Below are 25,324 nucleotides of genomic sequence, written 5' to 3' on the forward strand. Positions count from 1 at the left end.
TGGAGTCTTTTTTTTTTTTAATTAAGTCAAATGCAGAGCAATTTCCCACACTATATGCAGGTGTCAGAATGAGGTATATAAAACATGTATATAGAGAAATGCCTTTATAGAAAAGTAGAAACCAGTAATATTCTCCAGCATCACTAACACCAAGAGACCGCCTGAGGTCTAGGTCCCCAAAGCAGATGGCTCTATAGAAAGCCCCACTAACCCCCGTCTCCACATTGGGCAGTGGAAGGGTTCTGGAAAGGAAGCTCTATGGCTAGGAGCTGCCAAGGCCTCTTGAGTGTGACATCACAGGTTAGAGGCCCTGCTGAGCTGCTAGCACAGTGCAGTGGAGAAATGTTGCACTCAGTCAGGAAGCTGGGCTCTTGCCATGCCAAGGTCTTGCTTACGACCTTGGGCAAGTCACTTTTTCCTCTCTGGGGCCCTGTGTCCAAAAGGCTTAATGAGCCCTTTCTAATGGTTCTTTGATTGCTTTATAAGTTAGGGGCTGTGACCCTAGCCCCATTGCCCTACAGGAAGGTGCTGACCTGGACGCCCGCAGGACCACCTGCTAAATCAGGCCCACTTCGGGAGCAAGCCCTGAAGTGCTTTATTACCTTGCCTCTGAGCTTAGTTTCCAGGTTAGCCTCTTAGAAGCAGCTCACAAGGCCCCACAGTATAATTCCCATAGGTTAGCTAAGTACTCTCTTACCTGTGCAAAATGAAGACAGGTCACTATCCATCCCTGAAGAGAAACTGGGGCATCCCAGGTCTGCCTCTGCTCCTGTGGCCAAAGGCGGAGCAGATCCTTCTCTATCCTCTTCCTAAGTGGAATGCTCAGTGCAATTCTTCCTTTCCTTATGAAACAGGAAGAGTCCCTGGGCCCAGGCCTGGCCCACGGTTGTCAAGGCACATCATTGCCAGCAAGCTGAAGCATACCAGCAGCCACAACCTAGATCTCATTCCCAACCCAAAGTTCTGACTTCTGTACAAACTCATTTCCAGTTCTCAGAGGTCAGTAGGGAGTTCCATCCCAAATATTTTAAAAACTAAATATATTTTTTCAATGCCATCCCTTGACCTGCTTTACCTTAACCATGAATAACAGTGTATGCCACTCAAGCCCATGGTGGAGACTGAGGCCATCTTAGTAAAGCACAGAGGAGCTTGGGGGAGCTCCCCGTCTATCCCTGGTTCAGTTCCAGGGGTGCAGGCAATGTCTGGAAGCCCTTAGCAGCAGCATCACTGTGGGAGCTGCCACTGTCTCCATCCACAGACAAAATCTGCTCCAAGGGATGGAGAAGGAGCACTGTTAGGACCCTACCCAGCCTTACCCTCAGCCCACAGGGCCACCTGCTTCTGTCACTTACTAGGATTCACCAAAAAAGGGGGGGAGTGGTAGGGTTTTAACCAGAACACAAAGTGGTAGTTCCTCCCAGCTGTAGGAGGGTGGGCTGTCCTGCACCAGTGTCTGCATGGGCTCCTGCCCACTGGGGGGGCTCAGGCCCCAGGAGTCCCGGCCTGGCCCATAAGGGGGGTGCTGCCGTCCTGAGGGTCAACTGGAGTCTGGCTGGTGTGGACCACGACAGTCTTCTCATCCACAATCTCACAGGTGGGGTTGGTGAAGGCAGACAAGGGCAGAGTGATTCGCTGCATCTCCCTCTCACATACTTTCTGATCATGCTGTTCTTTCAAATCCTTCCCCCTGGCAGGAAAAAAACAAACAAACATTCAGGCTATGCCTCCTGCATAGCTTTGCTCATTAGATAGCATCCCTGAGGCTCAGCAAGAGCAGCAGCTTGCCATTGTCACAACAAATCAGTGGCTGAGCCAGGACCCAAACTCAGGTCCAGGATTCTAGGATATCCATTCTGCAAGACTGCGTTAAACTCAACAAGAAGCTCCTGCACCTCTGGTCTTAGGTTCTCCATCTGTAAAATAGGGTGACAGCAGTATGGACTTCATACAGCTTCACCGGGGCTCAATGAAAATAAAGTAGAGGACAGAGACTTTTTTTTTTTTTTTTTTGGTTGAGACAGGGTCTCAACATGTTGCCTAGGCTGGTCTCAAACTACTGGGCTCAAGCGATCCTCCTGCCCCCCAAAGTACTGGGATTACAGGCGTGAGCCACTGCACCTGGCCAGATAGAGACTCTTAAAGCAAGACACAGTTTTGTTCTTTCAGCCCCAGAGACCCAGAGAACTATCTGAACTTCGGACCTAACCCATAAAGTTGTCCAGAAAACTGACCTGATCATCCTGCTGTGAGACAGCCTCCCAGAGATGCTTATTACTTTTAATAAGCATCTACTAAATGTCAGCTACAGGCTTTTTTTTTTTTTTTTTGGAGATGGAGTTTCGTGCTTTTTGCCCAGGCTGGAGTACAATGGCACATGTTTGCTACTGCTGTTATTACAGCTCACTGCAACCTCTGCCTCTCGGGTTCAAGTGATTCTCCTGCCTCAGCCTCCCAAGTAGCCAGGATTACAGGCATGCGCCACCACACCCGGCTTATTTTGTATTTTTAGTAGAGATGGGGTTTCTCCATGTTGGTCAGGCTGGTCTCGAACTCCCGATCTCAGGTGATCCACCCACCTCGGCATCCCAAAGCACTGGGATTACAGGCGTGAGCCACCACACCCAGCCTAATCCCCTTTTTATAGATGAAGAAACTGAGGCTTTTGAGTTTAACTTCCGCGCCTTGCTTTCCTCGGCAACCTCCTTTACCTGTGGCCAGCTGAGCTGCTGCTAATGGCCAGGCTGCATCATATACAAGTCTTTAGGGAAAAAAAATCAATTTGTATTAATGGGGCAGAGCAGGGCTGGAAGAGCAGTCAAGGGTAAAGAAAGCAGATGCTGGCACTAGTCTGGATTAGTCTCATCCATTTAGAAGCCTGGAAGCACACTCAATCCCATGTGCCTGCTGTTAATGGTGCTTGTGAGTCCTAGAGATGAGTGGCTGCTCCCAGCTCCCTTGGGTGACCTTTGAGAGGCCACTAGGCCTGCTACACTGACCATCAGGCAGCCTAGCCCCTTCTCACTGCTTGGGGGTAGGGGGTGGTTAGCCTGGGTGTTGTGTGGCAGCCAAGAAAGAACAAAAGGCTTATTCACTGACTCAGTTCCTCTCCTAAGGGAGTGGAGTGGTGTTGACTTACAGTTTTTCCCTCCCCTTTTTATCAGAAAATAAGACCTCCCTCTGAAGCTAGTGCAGACACTACACTTAGCTCCTCAGTCACAGACTGGCCGTTTGAACCTCGTGGCCTAGACTACCAGGACAAAGACCCAGCCAGGCTGGGCTCCCACCCGCCCCCATTTACAGCCCTCCCTCCCTAAGAGGAAGCCTGGTGCCTGCCCACCCATCACAGCCAGGGAAAAGCTCCATCCCATTAGGCAAGCCTCATGGGCTTTGGCAGAGCTCAAGGCTTACAGTACCTACCCTGACTGCTTGCTCCAAGGCCAGGGTGGGACTGGGAGCTGAGCTGGCCAGAGAGAGCAGGTGTAGATGAAGCTGCTGCCTGCCTCCAACTTCCTCTCCCAGAGTAAGGAAGCACCACAGACCTCATTCAGACTACACAGGTCGTCTTCAATTATTACTCTGAGCCGCTGCTATTTTCCCAGTCAGAGGCAGTGCTGTGCCACACTGCTGCTCAGGAAAAGTTCCCAAGGCAGCTACAGGTAATAATCACAAGAGCAGCCAACATTTATTTCCCGCTTTCTTAATAAGTAAGGCCCTACTGTATGCTGCCTCCAACTTCCTCTCCCAGGCTATAGAACACCAATTGTATGCCTAAACTATACTGTCCAATTTCATCCTCACAACCTATGTGGTATCTATTTTGATCTGTTTCACAGATAGGAAGGCAGATGCAGAGAAGTTACACTATTTGTTCAAGCAAATGGCAGAGCTGGGATTTGAACCCAGTCTTACCACCAGCAATATTGTCTTTTTAGGAAATAGAGTTGGGAGGATCACCATATCTAACCCCCTTACAGTACAGATGAAGAAATTGAGGTCCAGAGAAGGTAAATAACTTGTCCAGTGTCACATCCAGAATAGGTGAAAGTTCCAGAACTAGATCTTGTTTCTTCTGACTTTAAACCCAGCCTTTTTTTAAGTTTCTATTTTTCCTACTTTCCTTTGCAATTCAAAGCAAATTTACATGAGGCTACTTGGCCTCACTGGACTTGCTGGAGATACTAATACTCCTCACACATACATTACTAGCTGTGTAGCCTGGCCATTGTACTTAACTCTGCTAGGTCTCAGCTCCTCACTGTAAAATCTAACAGTGCTCCTAGTGTGGTTGTGAGGCTTAGTCAAGATAATCAGGAGGCTGGGTGCAGTGGCTCATGCCTATAATCCCAACACTTTGGGAGGCCGAGGCGGGTGGATTGCCTGAGGTTAGAAGTTCGAGACCAGCCTGGCCAACATGGTGAAACCTCGTCTCTACTAAAAATACAAAAATTAGCAGGACATGGTGGCGGGTGCCTCTAATCCCAGCTACTCGGGAGGCTGAGGCAGGAGAAGCACTTGAACCCAGGAGGCGGCGGTTGCAGTGAGCCGACACAGCGAGACTCTGTCTCAAAAAAAAAAAAAAAATTAAGAAAAAAAGATAATCAGGGAAGAGCATACAGTAGGGCCTTACTTATTAAGAAAGCATGAAATGAATGTTGGCTGCTATTGTGATTATTACCTGATTGGTGTGCTATTGTTTCTGTTTACATTTAATACTTATAATAATCTTAGATGGGTAGATGTGGAGGGAGGATATATCCCCATTTAACAGACAAGATACCAAGGCTCAGAGGGCACCTGAACCCACACTCAACCTACAGCTCTTTTCAGGACACTCTGCTCTCTGACTTTAGGAAGAGATGAAGGCTGCAAGCTTGTTTTTAAGCCCACATGCGGTTTCCTGTTGTACAGTCTGTTCTCAGAGCAGTTCTGCTGAAGAAAGGGGTGATCTGGTCGTTAGTGACAGGGAGTCTTATGACTGGGTGCCTTGCCCTGAGTTTACAGGAAAATAAATTTTAGGCCTCAGGGCAGTCTCGTGACAGCCTAGAGGAACAAATCTAGAAGAAAAAGACTTCCACTGGACACCAGAACTGAGCTCAGAATTAAGAATGTTTAGTCAGTTCAAGCACCTGGAAGGCCTGGAAACTGTCACAGGATTGCAGGACAGCCAAATGCTGTTGGGTGGCTGAGGAAAAAGGAGATAGTTCAAGGACTAAACTCAGCCAATGTGGCTTAGGTCTGCTTATGAATTGTAAGGCCAGGGCCACTACGTCATTAACTCTGAAATGAACAAGCAGGTGTCCCTGGACCTGCATGTCAAGCATCCCATTGTGGGAAACAACCTCAGACTGGGCATCAGGATGTCCTCTCAAGTCAATACTTTCCCTCTCTGGACCTCTGCTTCCTGCATCATAAGAAATCAGAGAGTACTAGTCCATTACCCACTTTTTTTTTTTTTTTTTTTTGAGACAGCATGTCACTCTGTCACCCAGGCTGGAGTGCAGTGGCACAATCATGGCTCACCATAGCGACTTCCCAGGCTCAGGTGATCCTCCCATCTCAGCCTCCTTAGTAACTAGGACTACAGGCGCCCACCACCATGCCTGGCTAATTTTTGTATTTTTTTGTAGAGACAGGGTTTTGCCATGTTGCCCATGCTAGTCTCGAACTCTTGGGCTCAAGCGATCCACCTACCTCTGCCTCCCAAAGTGCTAGGATTACAGGTGTGAGCCACTACGCCTGGTCCATTACCTACATTTTTTTTTTTTTTTTTTTTTTGAGACGGAGTATGGCTCTGTCGCCCAGGCTGGAGTGCAGTGGCACAATCTCGGCTCACTGCAACCTCAGCCTCCCAGGTTCAAGCGATTCTCCTGCCTCAGCCTCCCAAGTAGCCGGGATTACAAGTGCCCGCCACCACGCCTGGCTAATTTTTTGTATTTTTAGTAGAGACAGGATTTCACTATGTTGGCCAGGCTGGTCTCGAACTCCTGACCCATGATCTGCCCGCCTCGGCCTCCCAAAGTGCTAGGATTACAGGCGTGAGCCACCATGCCCAGCCACACATTTTATAGAAAAGAAAAACAGCCATCATTTACTGACCACCTACTATGTGCCACACCCTGAGCTAAGTAGTCAAAAGCCTTAGCTCCACACAATGATGTGGAGTAGGAAATTGAAGCAATTTGCCCAGGGTCACAGAGATAGCTAGTTAGAGGACTTCTCTCCACCAAATGCTAGGTGTGTAACCTCAGGTAAAGTATATAATCCCCTCTTGCCTCAGTTTCCTCATCTGTAAATTGGAGATGACAGCATTTACCTCATAAGGGTGATTATGAGTTAAAGCATGTGCTTCAAGCAGTGTCTAGCATACGGTACATGTTTGCTACTGCTGTTATTATTATACCCAAACTTCCCCTTTTTCATCTGTAATGAGGAGGTTGACTACAAGGCCTTTAAAGATGCCCTGCTGGGTGATCCACTGAGGCTGTGGGCTCAGACATGGCCCTCATCACTGGAAAATGCAGGCTGCATGCCAGGCATGGTGGTTCATGCCTATACACTTTGGGAGGCTGAGGTAGGATTGCTTGAGCCCAGGAGTTTGAGACTAGCCTGGGCAACACAGTGAGACCCTGTCTCTATAAAAAAATTAAAAATCAGCCAGGCATGGTGGGACATGCCTGTAGTCCCAGCTACTCAGTGGGGGTGGGTGGGGGTAATCACTTGCGCCCTGGGAGGTTGAGGCTGCAGTGAGCTGTGATCGCACCACTGCACTCAAGTCTAGGCAATAGAGCGAGACCCTGAAAAAAAAAAATCAAAGAAAGGAAGGAAAGAAAGGGGAAGGAAGGAAGGGAGGGAAGGAAGGAAAAATGCAGGCTACTGTGTCACTTTCCTCACAGGAAGTTTTCTCAGACCACAGAGGAGAATATTACAGACACCCAGGGCTAGAAGTCAAATCCCCCGATTTTGCCCAAGAATGGCAAATAATTTTCCACAATCAGCCAGTGCTGTAAAGATGAATGCCAGTCTGGCTTACCATCATGCACCAGTCACTGACGGACATCTCGTGGGACCTTTCAAAATAAGCATTCTTCTCTCCTGCTGTCCCAGCCACAGGTCATGTCCTTGAGTTTCACAAGTAGCCTCTTTGGCTTTCTCACACGTGGTGAAGAGTGGCAAATAGACTTTCTGTTCTCCAACTCACTTTTTTCTTCCCTAGCAGAGGAGATCCCACTGCTTATAGCTCAGGAAATTTAAGCCTCAACTGCAACAGTGGCTGGAAACCTTTTCTAGTAGCAGAATTTTATAACTCACAGAAAGAATTTGGTCTTAAGGTCCCTGCAATCAGTGTCGAGCCTGATTTCTGCAGTGCCACTCACTTCAATGCCAGGCATGTTGGATCAGACAGCAGGGAATTTGCTATCAAAAGAGCTGGGTCTGAATCCAGGTTCTGCCACTCCTAGGCTATGTGACTTTGAGCAAGTCTCTGACAGAGGCTTCTTCATTTGTAAAATGCGGAACAAGAACATCCCTCACAAGGCTTTTAAGTGAGGTGTAAAGGCACCAAAGGAAAGGGTTTGTCCAAGGTCAGCAGATAAAGACTAGGACCAAGTCTCTACATCTTGAGCTGATTTTCAACATCTTGCTTCCTTTTGGGTAAGAAAGCCACAAAGTTTGACTTTGTGTACCTTCCTCCCCTCCTCCTAAGAGGGCCCAGAAGAGAAGCTACTGACCTCTTGTAGGAGTAGCCCAAGATGATGCCAGCTCCGATGGCAATGATGATCACCATCATGGTAATGCCCAGCACGTAGCCTGCCAAGGATAGGACACAAGGTCCCATTAGCCACACCCCAGACAATCAGCAAATGACATCTCTTGATGAATCCCAACAAGGGCAGGGGTGGAGGACCGTCATACCGAGAGTTCCCAGGTCCTTTTTCTCCTTGGAGTTCATTCGCACCCGCTGGCTGATCCCAATCACTGGCTGCACAGCTGCCGCCTCACTCCGAGCGGGCAGGGCGTTGGCAGGAGCGAACACCTGCACCTCATCTACACCTGGCCCTTCAGACGCTTCCTCGATTTCTGTCGTGAAGGCTGGCAGGGCCTGGGAGGTGGTCTCTGGAGATGAGGTGGGAAACAGCTCTCATCAGGGACTGCCCTGAGTGAATTCCACAGCTGAACCTGGTCTGAGTGTTAGGGTAGATGAAGGTGGGTCACCTAAGAATTTCCCCCCACACATAACCCAAAGTCAAACTCTGCCCCAGAGGTAAGATCAGGCCTGAGAGGGCTGAACCATCTCAGGGACAAGGCAAATGAGAGGGGAAGGCCGTAGGAAAGGGCTTCTCTCCTACCTCCCACGTCTTTATCTGTCCAAATCCTTGCTATTTCCCAAGGCCCCTCTCGGTTGCGGTCTTCTGCTGGGGATTCCCCCCACTTCTACTTCAGGAAACAACCCATGCTTCCTTTGAGCAGCTCACATCTAAGCGTACGCTCTGTGCCAGTCCTTAGGTGAAATGTTTTACTTTGTGCCGGGAGCGGTGGCTCACGCCTGTAATCCCAGCACTTTGGGAGGCCAGGCGGTCGGATCACCTGAGGTCAGGAGTTCGAGAGCAGCCTGGCCAACATGGTGAAACCCCGTCTCTACTAAAAATACAAAAATTAGCTGGGCGTGGTGGTGCACGCCTGTTATCCCAGCTACTCAAGCGGCTGAGGCAGGAGAATCACTGTAACGCGGAAGGCGGAAGTTGCAGTGAGCCGAAATTGCGCCACTGCACTCCAGCCTGGGTGACAGAACGAGACTCCGTCTCAAAAAATGAAAAATAAAAAAAAAAATGCTTTATTTTGATTATCCCATTTAAACCTAGAAAACTGTCTTGCTGCTTTGGGAGCAAAAAGCCTGCGCTCTGGAATCTAAGAAACGTGAATTCAAATCTGTCCCCTGCCATTGCCTTTGGTAAATCTCTTAACTTCTCTGAAGCTCAGATGCCTCAAACGACTTCTTCCCGCGGTGTGTGTCAGGGGAGGCTGGGGAGCTGGGGTTGTGAGCAGTGTGGGTCTAGCACACTGCAGACGCTCCGCAAACGGTCAATAAACGCTGAGGGGCCAAAAGCCACTCCTCAGGACGCGCGGTGGAGAGACCTAACCTCACCCCAGCCTCGCCCCGCGCAGTTGTTTACAAGCGCTCGCGGCGGATGAGCTCATACGAGTGGCGGCGACGGCCAATAGGCTTTGAGCCCCGCGGCCTGGAGACAGCCCTGGCCAATCGGACGGCGCGGAGGCGGAGCGGGGCCGGCCGGCGTCGCGCGGCCGCACGTGCGCCGCGAGTGTCTCAGCCGCTTCCTGTCAGCTCCAGGAGCGGGGATTCCCGGGGTCCCGGGCAGGTACCTGGACAGCGCAGGTCCTCGCAAGGCCGTTTCTCAGGGACGCCGGCCTCGCCACTGACGTAGCACCAGGGCCCGCGCGGGTCCTCGTCCGGGTTTCGGCAGTAACTGTGATTGCCGGCCCCTGAGAGAGGAGAGAAGGAAATGTGTGCCGGGGCTGGCACCGGGAACGCGGCCGCCGCCCGCCAGCCCCGGCGCCGTCCCCCGGAGGACACTTACCCGACACGGGGGCCGAGGCCAGCCCGCTCTGCGCGTCCAGCCAGTTGAGGCAGCGGAGGCCCGGCGCGGGGGAGGTCTGGTCCTCCCGGTACAGGTGGCCGTTGTCCCAGAAACAGCCTGTGAGGTAGAGAAGCCCCCGGACACAGAGTAGCGGGCAGCGAACGGAAGACGCCCAGCGTGGCGGGCAGGGGAGCCGGGACCACCCGGGCCGAGCCTCAGCCTGGTTAGGGGACCCCGGGCCCTGCTGGGCCTCCCTCTCCTCTCGTGGCAACACCCCCACGCCCCACGCACCCCCCCCCCCAACTCCACACACACCTCAGGGTGTGAAGCCCCTAGCCTGTGCCTGTCCCCCAGTCAACGCTCAGAGACTGTTAGGTTTTATTTATTTTTGAAACCTGGAAAGCGCTGCAGAAGCGTTGTTACTCTTGAACTTGTGACCACTTTGGAGGAGGAGATGGAGATGAGGAGGCCTGGCTTAGGGTCCCTTTGAGGAGCTGGGAGTTTTGGGACGGGGGGCGCCCAGACGTGACATTTATCCCTGTGTTGTAATGGCCACGTTACATAAACTCCGGTGTTTCCTCCTCCACGGATACGGCCACCTTCTGCCCGTTTAACAGGCAATACTCCCTCCCAGGAGAATTCTCCAGGAGCCTTGACTCCGTCAGGCAAAAGATTCAAGACAGCCTCAAACGGAGGAAACCGGCCTCATCGCTGACTGGATGAGACTCCAAGCTCCCACTCCCCTCTGCAGGAGAACCACAGAAGGAGACTGGGGAAGGAGGACCACACCATGCAAAGGGCTTAGAAAGAACAGGACTTGGGGAGTAGGGGAGATGAACCCCCAAGCTCCATCCACTCATGAGCAAGGAAAGGCAGAGAGAAAGTGGCTTCTTGCCTTTGTTCTTAATGGCAAAGATGGAGCTGCAAGCCCCTGACAAGGAAAGGAGGGGTGGAAAAGCTTTCACGGGACAACAGAAACCGGCTAAACGCTTCGTTTCCTGTCATCCTGGCCCTGTTTGGGAAATAGGGGGCTTTACCCCTTCTGTTTCATGAAGTTGCTGCAGAAAGGAAAGATTGTAATCTCACCTCCAGATCCATAGGCTTCTGCTAGGAGCATGTTGCTGACGAGGAATGCTTGTACCCAGGCCAACAGCATCCTTGCCTCCTTCGTCTTGCAGGTGATTGAACGACCAGTGTTTAACCGAGGCCCCCTTGGCGGCGGCTCTGCCTCCCAGTCCCAGCCTTGCAGTCAGACCTGCCCTTGTTATGCTGTTCTGGTAAACAGCCTCTCTTTAGAACTGGGAGCTTCCCAGCTAGCTTGCTGCAGCGCGAGCTGTTTTTCAGCTGAAAGGCGCCCCCTGGGTCCTAAGCCTCCTAGGTCATGCAAAATCTAACTCTGAGCCAAGAAAGGAACTCAGCCAAGAGATATGCAGGTTGTGCTTAGCAGCCGATCAGTTTGAGACCTGCGAGGCCGCATCCCCAGGGTTTTTCATCTCTTCAGTTTCCATTTGTGTGAGTACAGAAAAAATAATTCTATCAAGGGGCATCATGGGATGTGGGAAATTATAAGCATTAAAACACAGAACAACTTAGGGAGCTATGCACCCAGGAGGAATTCGTGACCACATAGGGGGAAAAAATAAGAGTATCTGGTGGGGAGTGGAGTAATAGTGGTTTTTTTTCTTTTTTTTTTTTTTTTTTGAGACAGTTTCACACTGTCGCCCGGGCTGGAGTGCAATGGCACAATCTCGGCTCACTGCAACCACCTGCCGGGTTCTCGCAATTCTGCCTCAGCCTCCGGAGTAGCTGGATTTTTTTTTTTCCCTCACTCTATAGGAAATCCATTTGCTGTAATTTATATCCATCATTAAATCTCACCATATCCATTTGACTTAGGCCTTTTGGAGTTAGGCAGAAGGGCCCTTCTTCCTGTTTGGCTGACAGCTCAAGTTCCCAGGCAGCCTCAGTAAACTGAGAGAGAGAGCAGAGTGATTCGTCAAGGCTACCTTGTGACAGGGGCACACCACCACACCCAGCTAATTTTTTGTATTTTTAGTAGAGACAGGGGTTTCACTATGTTGGCCAGACTGGTCTTGAACTCCTGACCTCGTAATCCACCTGCCTCGGCCTCCCAAAGTGTTGGAATTACAGGTGTGAGCCACCACGTTCGGCCGAGTAACACTTTATACCCATCCTTGAAAAAGAAAAAGGTCCTTTATGAACACTGACACTAAAAACAAAAAAACAAAAAAAAAAAACAGTGAAACTTGGCCAGGGTCAAATCTGTCACATTGCTTTTTCTTACATTTGAGGTTTTTTGGGGTGTTGTATATAGTAGGACTACAGAAGGAGTATCTTTAGTTGAAAACACATGTTATGCAAACATGGAAAAATTTGCTGAGCTATATTGTAATAGTCTACCCTTTCTGCCAGCCCTGAATCGTATAGAGGAAGTTAAGTAAAATATTTGCTTTTTTTTTCCCTCACCCTATAGGAAATCCATTTGCTGTAATTTATATCCATCATTAAATCTCACCATATCCATTTGACTGAGGCCTTTTGGAGTAGGCAGAAGGGCCCTTCTTCCTGTTTGGCTGACAGCTCAAGTTCCCAGGCAGCCTCAGTAAACTGAGAGATAGAGCAGAGTGATTCGTCAAGACTACCTTGTGACTCAGTCAGATCCCAAAATAGAAATGGGGAAACTCTGTTTCAGTCTTGCAGGCAGTAATTTAAGGAGGAAAACAACTTTACTAATTTTTTTTTTTTTTGGTGGGGGACGACGGAGTCTCTGTCTCCCAGGCTGGAGTGCAGTGGCACCATCTCGGCTTACTGCAACCTCCACCTCCCAGGTTCAAGCAGTTCTCCTGCCTCAGCCTCCCAAGTAGCTGGGATTAAAGGTGTGCGCCACCACGCCTGGCTAATTTTTTTTTTTGTATTTTTTTAGTAGAGATGGGGTTTCACCATGTTGGCCAGGCTGGTCTCAAACTCCTGACCTCAGGTGATCCACCCACCTTGGCCTCCCAAAGTGCTGGGATTACAGGTGTGAGCCACCATGCCTGGCCACTTTACTAAATAAATTTTAAAAGCTTTATCAGGGAAGAAAACTAGTGTCAATTCAACTAATCTGAGGTGAATCTGAATTCACTACACTCATAGAAAGGATAGAGAGATACATTTAATTCACTCTTTAAAATAGTTTACTGATAGTGTTTGATCCCTTTCGTCCATTTAATAAGATAGATTGCTTTGTTTTTGCAATCACTCGCCTATCTCCCCACCCAAGCTTCTGATCCTCTGACTCTTGACTTGGTCTACACTGTGAATTACACCCTAGAGTCTGTAAATTTATTCACACATATACATACACAGATATGGTAAAATTTTAAAATTTGGCCAGGTATAGTGGCTCACACTTGTAAATCCCAGCACTTGGGAGGCCAAGGTGGGAGGATGAGCCCAGGAGTTTGAGACCAGCCTGGGCAACATAATAAGACCCTCATCTCTACAAAAAAAAAAAATAGCTAGGTGTGGTGGCACTCATCTGTAGTCCCACCTACTGAGGTGGGAGGATCGTTTGAGTTCAGGAGTTGGAGGCTGCAGTGACCTGTGATCATGCCACTGCACTCCAGCTTGGGCAACAAAGAGAGACCCTGTCTTAAAAAAAAAAATTTATTTTTTTTGGGACAGAGTCTTGCTCTGTTGCCCAGGCTGGAATGCAGTGGCTCCATCTTGGCTCGCTGCAAGCTCCGCCTCCTGGGTTCATGCCATTCTGCCTCAGCCTCCCGAGTAGCTGGGACTACGGGTGCCCGCCACCACGCCCGGCTAATTTTTTGTATTTTGTTTAGTAGAGACGGGGTTTCACTGTGTTAGCCAGGATGGTCTCGATCTCCTGACCTCGTAATCCGCCTGCCTTGGCCTCCTAAGGTGCTGGGATTATACGTGTGAGCCACTGCGCCTGGCCAAAATTTTTTTTTAATTTAACAATTCCAATATAATAGGGATTTTTAAATTTTATTAATTTTACAAATATTTTTGAGAATCTGCTACATGCTAAATATAGTTGTAGATACTGGGAATACATCTGTGAACAAAATATTTGAAATCTCTGCCCTCATGAAGCTTATATTCTAATTGGGAGAGACATGATAAACATGTAAAATATTAGGTAATCTTAAGCGTTATGCAAAAAAAAGTGAAGCAGAGTAAGGGAGAGAGTAACAGGGTGATATTCCACTTGCCAAAGAAAGCATATACTATTTTCAGGGAAGTAGTAGGATATTTCTATAGCAAAAGGCTGAAGGGGAAGGGCTCTTTGCACAATTTTTGGTGGGAGGGGTCCTATGTTTACTCTTACAGTGCAGCAAGAGACATGATGTGCATTTTGTTTCATTACATAAAATACAGGCTTGAGGAAATGAGAGTAGTTTTAAATTTCAGAACAGCAGAAGGTTCTTTGAAGTTGGTCACTCAGCACGTAATGTATTGCCTTTGTATGCAGCGAAGGTTCATTTATTGATATCTGATGAAATGCTCCTCCTTAGATTTTGAAGGGCTACTTTTGCTGGATTGTAATACTTTTCCCTCTGATTACGGTAGAGACAGGCTATAACAGGCCAGCACTTGTACTAGTTTCAGATTATCTACCATGCCTATGTAGGGATGCTAGTATTTCTACCTCAGAAGCCCAAGGCTTCTTTACCTGTTGCTGTTGTCATCTAATTTTCCTATTTAAAAAATACTATTTTCCCTAACTTACCTTGATACTCAGCAAAACCATATTTTGTGTCATGTGTCTTATCAGGAACAGCACTGCCTAGAAAAGATACAAAGCCAGAAGATTTTTTTCAGCTTAGTCATGTCTATTTTTTCTCCCCTGTAACTAAGACATTTATCAGCATGATTGATTGGATTTTTTTAGGGGGCGGGGGAATGAAGGACTTGATTCTCAGTCCTTCAGAGATGTACTCTAACAGGTTCAGTACCTTCCTTCCTCAAGGCAATCAGATTTGGTTTAGAAATGTGCCTGTTGTCTTTTTCTGATGATCCAGATTTGAACTTTGCTCCATTTATTGGGGCAAGATGGCCATATTTTATGGCCTGTAGTTAGTGCAGACTTCATATTTCTTCTGAAAATATCACGGCAATAATAATATGATACAGTACTACTCAAATACTTAAATTTTGAATTGTTTATATCCTTGAAGACAACATTGTGAAACATAATACTCATATCCTCAGTTTCGTATTAGATGATTACTAATCCAGAGACAAAGCTGTGCGATGAAATCAGGAAATATTCTCCAGAGTGTTTCCCAAGAAGGATGGGCACTTCATTTTGTTAACAGGATATGTTAGTGAGTGAGCTCTAATAAGGAAGTTATAAAGCTGTTAAAAGGCTTAAGAATCCTTTTTGTCAGCAAAAGAGGGCCAAAGTGTTGGTAAAAATCTTTGGAATAAGACCTAATGAGTTGGCTCCAGCAATTCACTTTATATGATGTGCTGTAGAAGTAGCTACTGAGATTGTGCTCAATATTTTGGTGTATAATTACAAACTGAGCAGGAATGGTTTTATGCAGCTTGTTAGGGAAATAATATTCTAGTCAAAATATGTAAACACCAAGGCTGTTTCTTTGAAAGTGTAGCCTTCAAAGAGTTAGGTTATATCCATTTTGTGTATGCTTGGTACATAGTTTAGTTTTAATAAATGCTTGAAATAAAGGGGAAAAGCAGAGTATCATGTAAGGAAAAGCAGTCTAATGAGCCGACAGAGAGAACAGATTTTTTTTAGGGTAAACTACAGAATAGCCAAGAAGGCTTGTCAATCACAGGTTACTTTCAGAAATAAGACATTCCACACTGGAAACTAAGGAGCCACAAAGGCAGAGAACTTGGGAACATGTCACTGGTGTTGAAAAATAAAAGGAAGAATAAATTCTGAATGAGAGTGGATTTTGATTTAGCTTAGATAACATGGTTTTCACATTGATGAAAACAGTCTTCAGTGTCACAGGAAGAATGCAGAAACTACAAACTTAATTGGTTCATAAGGCTAGACTGTCAATATAAAAGGTGAATTCACCCAGTAAGCTACAATTATGCCTCTCTTGGAAGGGGATCTGATATTCTCCAATTTCAGTAAACTGGATTTGCAGTTTTAAAATGTATTAACACCCAGTATGAGCTTAGTACTGACTTTTAAAGTAGGAGAAGCAGTATACCAAATAATTTATGAGCGTACGCTTTGGGGGGTTTTTTTGTTTTTGTTTTTGTTTTTGAGACAGAGTCTCGCTCTGTCACCCAGACTGGAGTGCAGTGATGTGATCTTGGCTCACTGCAACCTCCGCCTCCCAGGTTCAAGCGAGATTCTCTTGCCTCAGCCTCCCGAGTAACTGGGATTACAGGCACCCGCCACCATGCCCAGCTATTTTTTGTATTTTTAGTAGAGATGGGGTTTCACCATGTTGGCCAGGCTGATCTCAAACTCCTGACCTCGTGATCCACCCGCCTCAGCCTCCCAAAGTGCTGGTATTACAGGCATGAGCCACCACGCCCAGCCGAGCGTAGCCTTTGAAAATACTTGGGTTCTAGTCTTAGCGCTGCACTATGATCTTAGTTCCTTGCCTACTAACAAAGGAAAAAAAAACTTTTTAAATGTTTAAAAAGATCTTAGGTAAGTTACTTAGCATCTATAATTTTAAGTTTTCTTAGCCTGTTATCATAGTGGTTAAGAATGCAGGCACCAACATGAGGATTCAAATCCCAGCTCTGTTGCTTCCTAGCTATGTCATCTTAGGCAAGCTACTAAACTATGGCTCAGTTTCCTCATATGGAGGGAGGCAGAGAGAGAGAAAAAAATTACCAAAATCATTGGATTGTTGACATTCATTGATCCCTGAATAAATGTTAGCTGTTATCAGGAATTTTTGTGAGTACCTCCTAACTTGTAAGTACTAGGTATAGGCCAGGCATGGTGGGTTTTGCCTATAATTCCAACATTTTGGGAGGCTGAGGCAGGAGTATTGCTTGAGGTCAGAAGTTCAAGACCAGCCTGGGCAACATAGTGAGACCCCCCATCTCTGCAAATAAAAGAATTAGCTGGGCATGGCAGCACAGACCTGTAGTCCCAGCTACTTGGGAGGCTGAGGTGGGAGGATCTCTTGAGCCCAAGAGTTCAAGGCTGCAGTGAGCTATGATCATGACACTGCACTGCATCCTGGGTGACAGAGTGAGACCCCATCTCTAAAGATAATTTTTTTTTCTTTTATGAGACAGGATCTCGCTCTGTCACCGAGGCTGGAGTGGCATGATCATGGCTTACTATAGCCTCAGGCTCTGGAGCTCAAGCAGTCGTCCCACCTCAGCTCTTCTGAATAGCTGGGACCACAGGTGCATGCCACCATGCCCAGCTAATTTTGCTTATTTTTTATAGAGATGAGGTCTCACTATACCCAGGCTGACCTCAAACTCCTGGACTCAAGTGATCCTCCTGCCTCAGCCTCCCAAAATGTGGCGATTATAGGCGTGAGCCACTGCACCCAGCCTAAGAGTAAATAAATTTATAAAAGAAGTACTGGGTATAATTGCTATCTTTCAAGAAACTGACATTCTGGTTATAAAGATCAGGCTAACACATATGAAAATAAAATCAATATAGGGCATTATATAAGTAAGTGTTAAAGAGTGTGATATAGACAATAAAGTTTTATTCATTAAATGAATATTGCCTACCGTGCACCAGGTAGGCAGCAGTGAGTACTGAGGATACAACAGTGAATCCTACACAGTTCCCATTCTCAGGAAGCTCACAATCTTGTGATAAAGCAGATATTAATATTAGTAGATGGGTAGTAGAATCATATAACACAGTGAAATAAATGCTACAGTGAGAATTAGAACTGGGAGCTGTGGGAGCTCACAGGAGAAGCATACACCCTAGTCTTAGGAAATCAGAAAAGGCTTATCAGAAGAAGTCGAATGTGAAGGCGGGAAAGAGTGTTCTTGGCACATCAAACAGTGCAGAAACGTGGAAGTGTAGGCTATCATTGTGCTAGTGGAGCTTTTAGGGTCGTGGTTAAAATGGGGCCAAAAACCAAAAACATGAAGCCAAAGAAGTATACACTTTCTGGCTAGGTTATGGAGGTCCCTGAATGTCATATTGAGTGTAGACTTTATTCTGAAGGCAATAAAGAGCCAGTAAAGATTTTCATGTAAAAGAGTAGCAAGAGTCAGACTTCTGTTTTAACAAAGATCACTGTGGCTACAGGGAAGCCATCCATGATGGAAGGCTGGAAACCAAGGAGGCTGTTGCAGAGATTTCAGTGAGATAGGATAGTGACCTGGACCCAGAATTGAGTCAGGCCACCTGGGTTTGAATCCTGCTCTGCCACTTAGTAGTTATGTGACTTTATGCAAGTTATTTAACCACTCTTTGCCTCTGTTACCTAATCTGAAAATTGGAGATGATAAAATTTACCTTATGGGCTTATTGTGAGGATAAATCACTTAGAACACACCTGCCTAGCACATATTTAAGTGCTTTAAAAATGTAGGCAGTGAAGGCCGGGCACAGTGGCTCACGTCTGTAATCCCAGCACTTTGGGAGGCCGAGGCGGGCGGATCACGAGGTCAGGAGTTTGAGACCAGCCTGGCCAATATGGTGAAACCCTGTCTCTACTAAAAATACAAAAATTAGCCGGGCCTGGTGGCACGTGCCTGTAGTCCCAGCTACTCGGGAGGCTGAGACAGACGAATCACTTGAACCAGGGAGGCGGAGGTTGCCGTGAGCTGAGATCATGCCACTGCACTCCAGCCTGGGCGACAGAGCGAGACTCCATCTCAAAAAAAAAAAAAAAAAAATGTAGGCAGTGAAGAGAAGCAAACTAAGAATAAGCAGGATTCCATGACTGAAGGAAGGTTAGAAGCAAATAAGAAGAATAAGGAATTTGGTTTCTGGTTTAGGAGCTTAGGGGATGGTGGTGACTTTCACTGAGATAAGAAACCGGAGGAAAAGCAGGTTTGGGGGAGGCTGAGAAGGCACCACCAGAGGTGACTGGATTGCAACCAGAAGAGTATAATGTCAGAGAAGCTAAGGAGAGTGTTTCAGGGAGGAGGGAATGGTCAGCATTGTTAAATGTTACCAAGGATGATCAAGTGAAATAAAAGCTAAAAAGAATTAATTGGTTTTAGCAACAAGAAGGCCATTGGTGACCTTGTCAGGAGGAATTTTTATGATAAGGAAGGAGGGCTAAAAATGTATGGATTATGGAAGGAATAAGAGATGAAGAAGGGAGACTGTGAGAACAGACAATTCCTCCAAGTTTAGCTGGGTAGAAGGATTATGGACAGGGCTGACATTGGACCCAGTACACTGATTTGGCCTATTGCCTGTGGCATTCTGAGTGGTTGGACATTCATTCTAATTGGTCAGTAACCATACCAGGGAGGTGAGGAAGGGGAGCTGATGTGGGAACACACATTGGATTTGCTCTTTGTGGTTTTGAATTTGACGTAAGGACAAGCAAGCTATGTATATAGAAATGTCCAGCAAGCAATTTGATAGGGGACTAGTGGTGGGAAGACTGGACAGAAAATTAGAGTAAAAACTCAAGTGAGTGAGGATAGGCTAGAAGGTACTAAAACAAAGGCAGGCTGGCAGGAAGGCACAAAGAAACTTTAGGTCTAGCCATAAAATTCATGAACATTTTGAGATTGTGTGAACTCGGGGTGGGAAATGAGTTGCAAAGTTGAAGTAAGAAACCAGACCTCAAATCCAGATTTCATAGCTTATAAAGAACATTTTTAGTAAACAGAGGAGTTCAAGGATGGAGTCCAGTAGCTCTAAGCTGTTAGGGAGAGGAAATAGGAAAGGAAAGTCCCAGGTTTGGAGCCGGAGCAGTGAACTTTGGCATGGCATGATAGGCTCTGTGGGTTAACTTTAGGAATGCAGCACTTTAGCCCCAGTTGTTGGTTGCTGTGTCTTCAGCATGTAAAAACACTCATTTGTGTATTTCAAGTGCACCAAACCCTGATTGCAATGTTTGGCATTAATTACTTCACTTTTTTTTGTTTTCTTTGTTTAGAGACAGGGTCTTGCTATGTTGCCCAAGGGGACTTGAACTCCTATGCTCAAGCAGTCTTCCCACCTCAGCCTCCTGAATAGCTGGGACTATAGATATGCACCACTGTGCCTAGCGTATTACTTTAAATGTATCATATATGGTTGTAGTTTGTATGTATGTAAACAATACATAAATTAGATGTTAATCTATTAACTATTCAAAAACCGCAATTACTTTTGCACCAACCTAAATATATCCTGGGTGGGGTAACAACAAAGTAGATGGGAAAATATCTTTGTTCCCTCTTTATAATCCTGGTATTTCATTCTCTTATTAGTGTTTATTCTTTCAGTCAGCAAATAGCTGTTGAGTACCTTCTATGTCAGGGACTGCTTTTCCTTTTATTATCTCACTTTTCTCCTGGCCATCTTTCCCATTCTGCTCTGTGGAGTCTTCTCCTTGAAACTTTCTTCACCCATTTTTTTTTTCTGACAGTTGGCTCCATCTCATCTCTTCTTAAGAGGTGTCCTTTAGATAATTCATCTATTAGGAAATACAGTGAATGTTACACATTCTTCATATATATGCCTCATACAGATTGAGAGCTTCTGCTATTATTCCATTACAGTCAGCAAAATGGAGAGAGAAAGGAAAAAGAATCTCAGACAAGATCATAGAGTGATTGTGGCTGGAAGGAAGTCCAAGGACAACAGAAATCAACATTTTATTACAATGAGGCCCAATTATATGATCTGATTGCTGCCCTTCTCACCCTCTGTGAAGCCCAGTTAACAGAAATGAGCAGTGTTGTGGGAGGTGTCATAAGTGGACTCAAATTGGCCCCAGAATGGCAAACTCTGAGTTCAATAATAGATTAAGTACCAGCTTCAAACACTCAGTGTGTTCTCTGAGTTCCCAAAGATATTTCTACCTGGAGCTTTCTTCTACATTTACCTTAATGGCTCAGTTGGAAGTCAGCCATCACTGCTAAGTGTTCTTAGTTCTATGCAGCATTGGCAGGAGCTTCCCTATTATCCTGATGTTAGTAATAGAAAGTCTGCCCAGTTGTAGCCAGGCTGTTCCCCCTAAAGCAGTAGTGGAGCATTTCCACTTTCTAGGATCTTGTCCTTTCCAACACTGAGTGGACTAACCTCTTGTCACTTTCACCAGTCATTAGATTTATGAGAAAATCTCCCCATTCCTAGAGTGGATCTGCTATCAGGCAGCAATCTGCTTTTTGCTCTGAATTTCTGATCTCTTGGATACAGTAGGAGAATCTGCTCCGATGAACATTAAATTAATGTATGTAAAGCATTTAGAAGAATGCCTCACACATATTAAGAGTTTCTGCTATTATCATTAATACTATCGTTGTTATTGTGACCATCTAGGATCAGAAGCTAGAGCTTAGCTGAACATCTAATTCTTGCTCTTGTTATTCTGGGTGGTTTAGCAAATCTAATTTATCTGGAAATGGGGCTGAATATGTTTGGTTTCTGCTCAATTTTGTGGCCATTGCCACCTCAAAGAGTCTTCAAAAGGTCAAAATGTTATCATTTTAGTGTTTTTACTTCTTAGGGCTTCAACATCCCCTCTCTGGATTCTTAAGAGACTCTGATCCTGAATCAGTGAAATGGATAATCCAGCAATCTCTGCATGAAAGATGTACATTTTATCCAGTCATCCAGTGTTTAACAAACACCAGCTCAATGTGGGACAGTAATAAATGTCATAGCTAACATTTATTGAGCACCTAGTATGTGCCAGATACTGTTCTAAGTGCTTTATATATACTATCTCATTTATTCTTCATAAAAACCCTATATATAGGCACTGTTATTATCTTCCTTTTACAAATGAAGAAACAATCATAAAGAGGTTAAGTAATTTGCGTAAAGCCACAAAGATAAGTGAAAGAGCTGGGATATGTACCCAGGCAGTCATATCTCATAGCTTTTGCTAGTCACCACCTCACTGTACTGACAGGGAGAACCCTGGATTTAAGAGGCAGAAGTTCGGCTGGGCGCGGTCGCTCACGCCTGTAATCCCAGCACTTTGGGAGGCCAAGGCGGGCAGATCACGAGGTCAGGAGATTGAGACCATCCTGGCTAACACGGTGAAACCCCGTCTCAACTAAAAGTAGAAAAAATTAGCCGGGCGTGGTGGCGGGCGCCTGTAGTCCCAGCTACTTGGGAGGCTGAGGCAGGAGAATGGCGTGAACCTGGGAGGCGGAGCTTGCAGTGAGCCGAGATCACACCACTGCACTCCAGCCTGTCTCAAAAAAAAAAAAAAAAAAAGAGGCAGAAGTCCAATCTGGTCTCAACTCCTCCATTCCATCATTTAACAAGTTGAATGACCTTAGGTATACCTTTCTTGAAACTCAAGTTTCTTTATCTGTAAAATGGATAGGGTAATACGTACTTCACAGGATGGTTGTGAAGATTGTTATGTGCCCTGGACTTCTTAGGCATTCAGTAAATGTTAGCTTCTCTCACTACCCTATTCTAAGCACTACACTGGTGCTCAAGATTGACTAAGAAAGTTGTACCTCCGGCTGGGCGCAGTGGCTCATGCCCGTAATCCCAACACTTTGGGAGGCTGAGACGGGCGGATCACGAGGACAAGAGATCGAGACCATCGCGGTCAACGTGGTGAAATCCCGTCTCTACTAAAAATACAAAAATTAGCTGGGCATGGTGGTGTGCGCCTGAAATCCCAGCTACTGGGGAGGCTGAGGTAGGAGAATCACTTGAACCCGGGAGGCAGAGGTTGCAGTGAGCCGAGATCGTGCCATTGCACTCCAGCCTGGCGACAGAGCAAGACTCTGTCTCAAAAAACAACAACAACAACAACAACAACAAAAAAAGTTCTACCTCCTTGTGGTCCCAGTCTGGGATGAAGAGGGAAGAAGAGGACAAACATGGGACCAGGTCATTATGGTATAGTATAAGAGATACCACTGTAGAGGAATATACAGAGAGAAGAATACAGAAAGTTACATTTTCTGAGATGGGGCAAGGAGGAGTTGAAGTTTCAGGGTACCAGTGACATTTGTGTTGGGCATTGAAAAACAGGCTTGGATGGGATGGACAGAAGGCACAAAAGTTTCTGAGCAGAAGAAACAGCATGTGTGCAGGCGCTAAAGTATGGCAGAGCTCAGAGTATGTGTTCTAGTAATGGCTAGAGGTTTGGTATGCAGTTGGGTATTGGAGGTGAGATGGTAACTGAGTAGTAACAAATGAGTTTGCAAAGAGAGGCATTCAAGGCTTCAGATGTCAGTTATGTCCCAGCACCACGAAGACAGTAAAACATAGACATCTTTTAAAAGAAAATTTACCGAAAGTAAATAAATTTAGCAACAAAAACTTTATAAATGCTCTTTTCTATTGAGATATAATTCACATACCATGAAATTCATCATTTTACAGCATACAGTTCCGTAGTTGTTAGTACCTGTGCGTCACTTAACAACAAGGATAGGTTCTGAGAAATGCGTCATGCAAACATCATACAGTATAATTACACAAACCTAGACGGGACAGCCTACTACATATCTAGGCTATATGGTGTAACCTATTGCTCTCAGGCTACAAACCTGTACAGCATCTAACTGTACTAAATACTATAGGCAACTTTAACACAATGATAAGTATTAGTGTATCTAAACATAGAAAAGTTACAGTAAAAATATGGTATTATAATCTTATAGCGGGGATCCCCAAACCCCAGGGCTGTGGCCTGTTAGGAACCCAGTAGCACAGCAGGAGGTGAGCAGCAGGTGAGCAAACATTACCATCTGAGCTCTGCCTCTTGTCAGATCAGTGGTGACATTAGATTCTAATAGGAGTGTGAACCCTATTGTGAACTGCACATGCTAGGGATCTAGGTTGCGCACTCCTTCCAAGAATCTGACTAATGCCTGATGATCTGAGGTGGAACAGTTTCATCCTGAAACCATCCCCCCATCCCCCCTAGTCCATGGAAAAATTGTCTTCCATGAAACCAGTCCCTGGTGCCAAAAAGGTTGGGGACCACTGTGTTATAGGACCACTGTCATATATGCGGTCTGTTGACTGAAACATCATTATGTGGCTCATGTCTGTATATTCACAAGTTTGTGTAACCATCACCGCTATCTAATTCCAGAACACTTCATCACCCCAAAAAGAAACCCTGGTACCTGTCTACAGCCATACCACCCTGAACATATCCAATCTTGTCTGATCTCAGAAGCTAAGCAGGGTTGAGTCTGGTTAGTACTCAGATGGGAGAAACCTAGTACCTGTTGGCAGCCACTCTTCATTTTCCTTTCTCCTCACCCTCTGGCAACCTCTGATCTCCTTCTTTTTTAAATTATTATTATTATTATTATTATTATTGTTATTATTATTTCGAGACGGAGTCTCGCTCTGTCGGCCAGGCTGGAGTGCAGTGGCACGATCTCGGCTCACTGCAAGCTCCGCCTCCCAGGTTCACGCCATTCTCCTGCCTCAGCCTCCCGAGTAGCTGGGACTACAGGCGCCCGCCAGCGTGCCCGGCTAATTTTTTGTATTTTCAGAAGAGACGGGGTTTCACCACGGTCTCGATCTCCTGACCTCGTGATCCACCCGCCTTGGCCTCCCAAAGTGCTGGGATTACAGGCGTGAGCCACTGCGCCTGGACTCTTTTTTAAAATTTTTATTATTTTATTTGTTATTGTCCCAAGTGTTCCAAGTAAATACTGATCTCTTTGTATTTCTATGGGTATGCCTATTCCAGACATTTTATGTAAATGGAATCATACTATATGCAACCTTTTGTGTCTGGCTTCTTCTACTAAGCATGATGTTTTGAAGGTTCATCTAAGTTGTAGCATGTATCAGCATTTCTTTTTATGGCTGAATAATATTCCTGTGTATGGATGTACCATATTTTGTTTATCCAGTCATCAGTTGGTGGACATTTGAGTTGTTTCCACCTTTTGGCTATTATGAATAATGCTACTATCAATATTCATGTACAGGTTTTTGTTTGATACCTGTTTTCATTTCTTTTGAGTATATACCTAGGAGTGGCATTGCTGGTTATTCTATGTTTAACTTTTCGAGGAACCATCAAACTATTTTCTTTTCTTTTTCTTTTTTTTTTTTTTTTTTGAGATGGAGTCTTGCTCTGTCACCCAGGCTGGAGTGCAGTGATGTGATCTTGGTTCACTGCAATCTCCGCCTCCTGGGTTCAAATGACTCTCCTGCCTCAGCCTCACGAGCAGCTGCGATTACAGGTGTGAGCCACCACACCCGGCTCTACTAAAAGTACAAAAATTTGTATTTTTAGTAGAGACAGGTTTCGCCATGTTGGCCAGGCTGGTCTTCATCTCCCAACCTCAGGTGATCCACCCCCCTCAGCTCCCCAAAGTTCTGAGATTGCAGACGTGAGCCACTGTGCCCGGCTGATCAAACTATTTTCCATATCAGTTTTTCCACATCAAAGTTTAGACAAGATTGGACATGTTCGTGGTGGTATGGCTGTAGTCAGGTACTGGTGGCTGTACCAGTTTACATCCCACCAGCAATGTATGAGGATTCTAATTTTTCCACATCCTTGCCAACAAGGATGTTGTTGATTTTTTTTCCTTTTTTATTATGGCCATATTTCTGAGTGTGAAGTAGGATCTCATTGTGGTTTTGATTT

At 46.0% G+C, this 25,324-nt stretch overlaps 1 protein-coding gene across 2 annotated transcripts; it reads right to left on the minus strand.

Annotated features, from left to right (window-relative positions):
- PIK3IP1 (phosphoinositide-3-kinase interacting protein 1) lies at positions 1-12,195 on the minus strand. 2 transcript variants are annotated; one of them, XM_004063329.5, is made up of 7 exons: positions 12,133-12,195; positions 10,683-11,567; positions 9,597-9,713; positions 9,382-9,501; positions 7,915-8,115; positions 7,731-7,809; positions 1-1,690 (listed from the first exon to the last, which is right to left on the minus strand). In XM_004063329.5, the coding sequence occupies exons 2-7, from the start codon at positions 10,750-10,752 to the stop codon at positions 1,486-1,488; spliced, it is 792 nt and encodes a 263-aa protein (XP_004063377.1). In that variant the 5' UTR covers positions 10,753-11,567; positions 12,133-12,195; the 3' UTR covers positions 1-1,485. The 2 variants fall into 2 exon arrangements, with proteins under 2 accessions (XP_004063377.1, XP_004063378.1); XM_004063330.5 differs by lacking the exons at positions 7,731-7,809; positions 12,133-12,195 and having other exon boundaries at positions 10,683-11,276.
- Between the last annotated feature and the right edge of the window lie 13,129 nt (positions 12,196-25,324).

Source organism: Gorilla gorilla, chromosome 23, assembly GCF_029281585.2.
Source record: "Gorilla gorilla gorilla isolate KB3781 chromosome 23, NHGRI_mGorGor1-v2.1_pri, whole genome shotgun sequence".
In the NCBI taxonomy this organism is placed as follows: domain Eukaryota; kingdom Metazoa; phylum Chordata; class Mammalia; order Primates; family Hominidae; genus Gorilla; species Gorilla gorilla.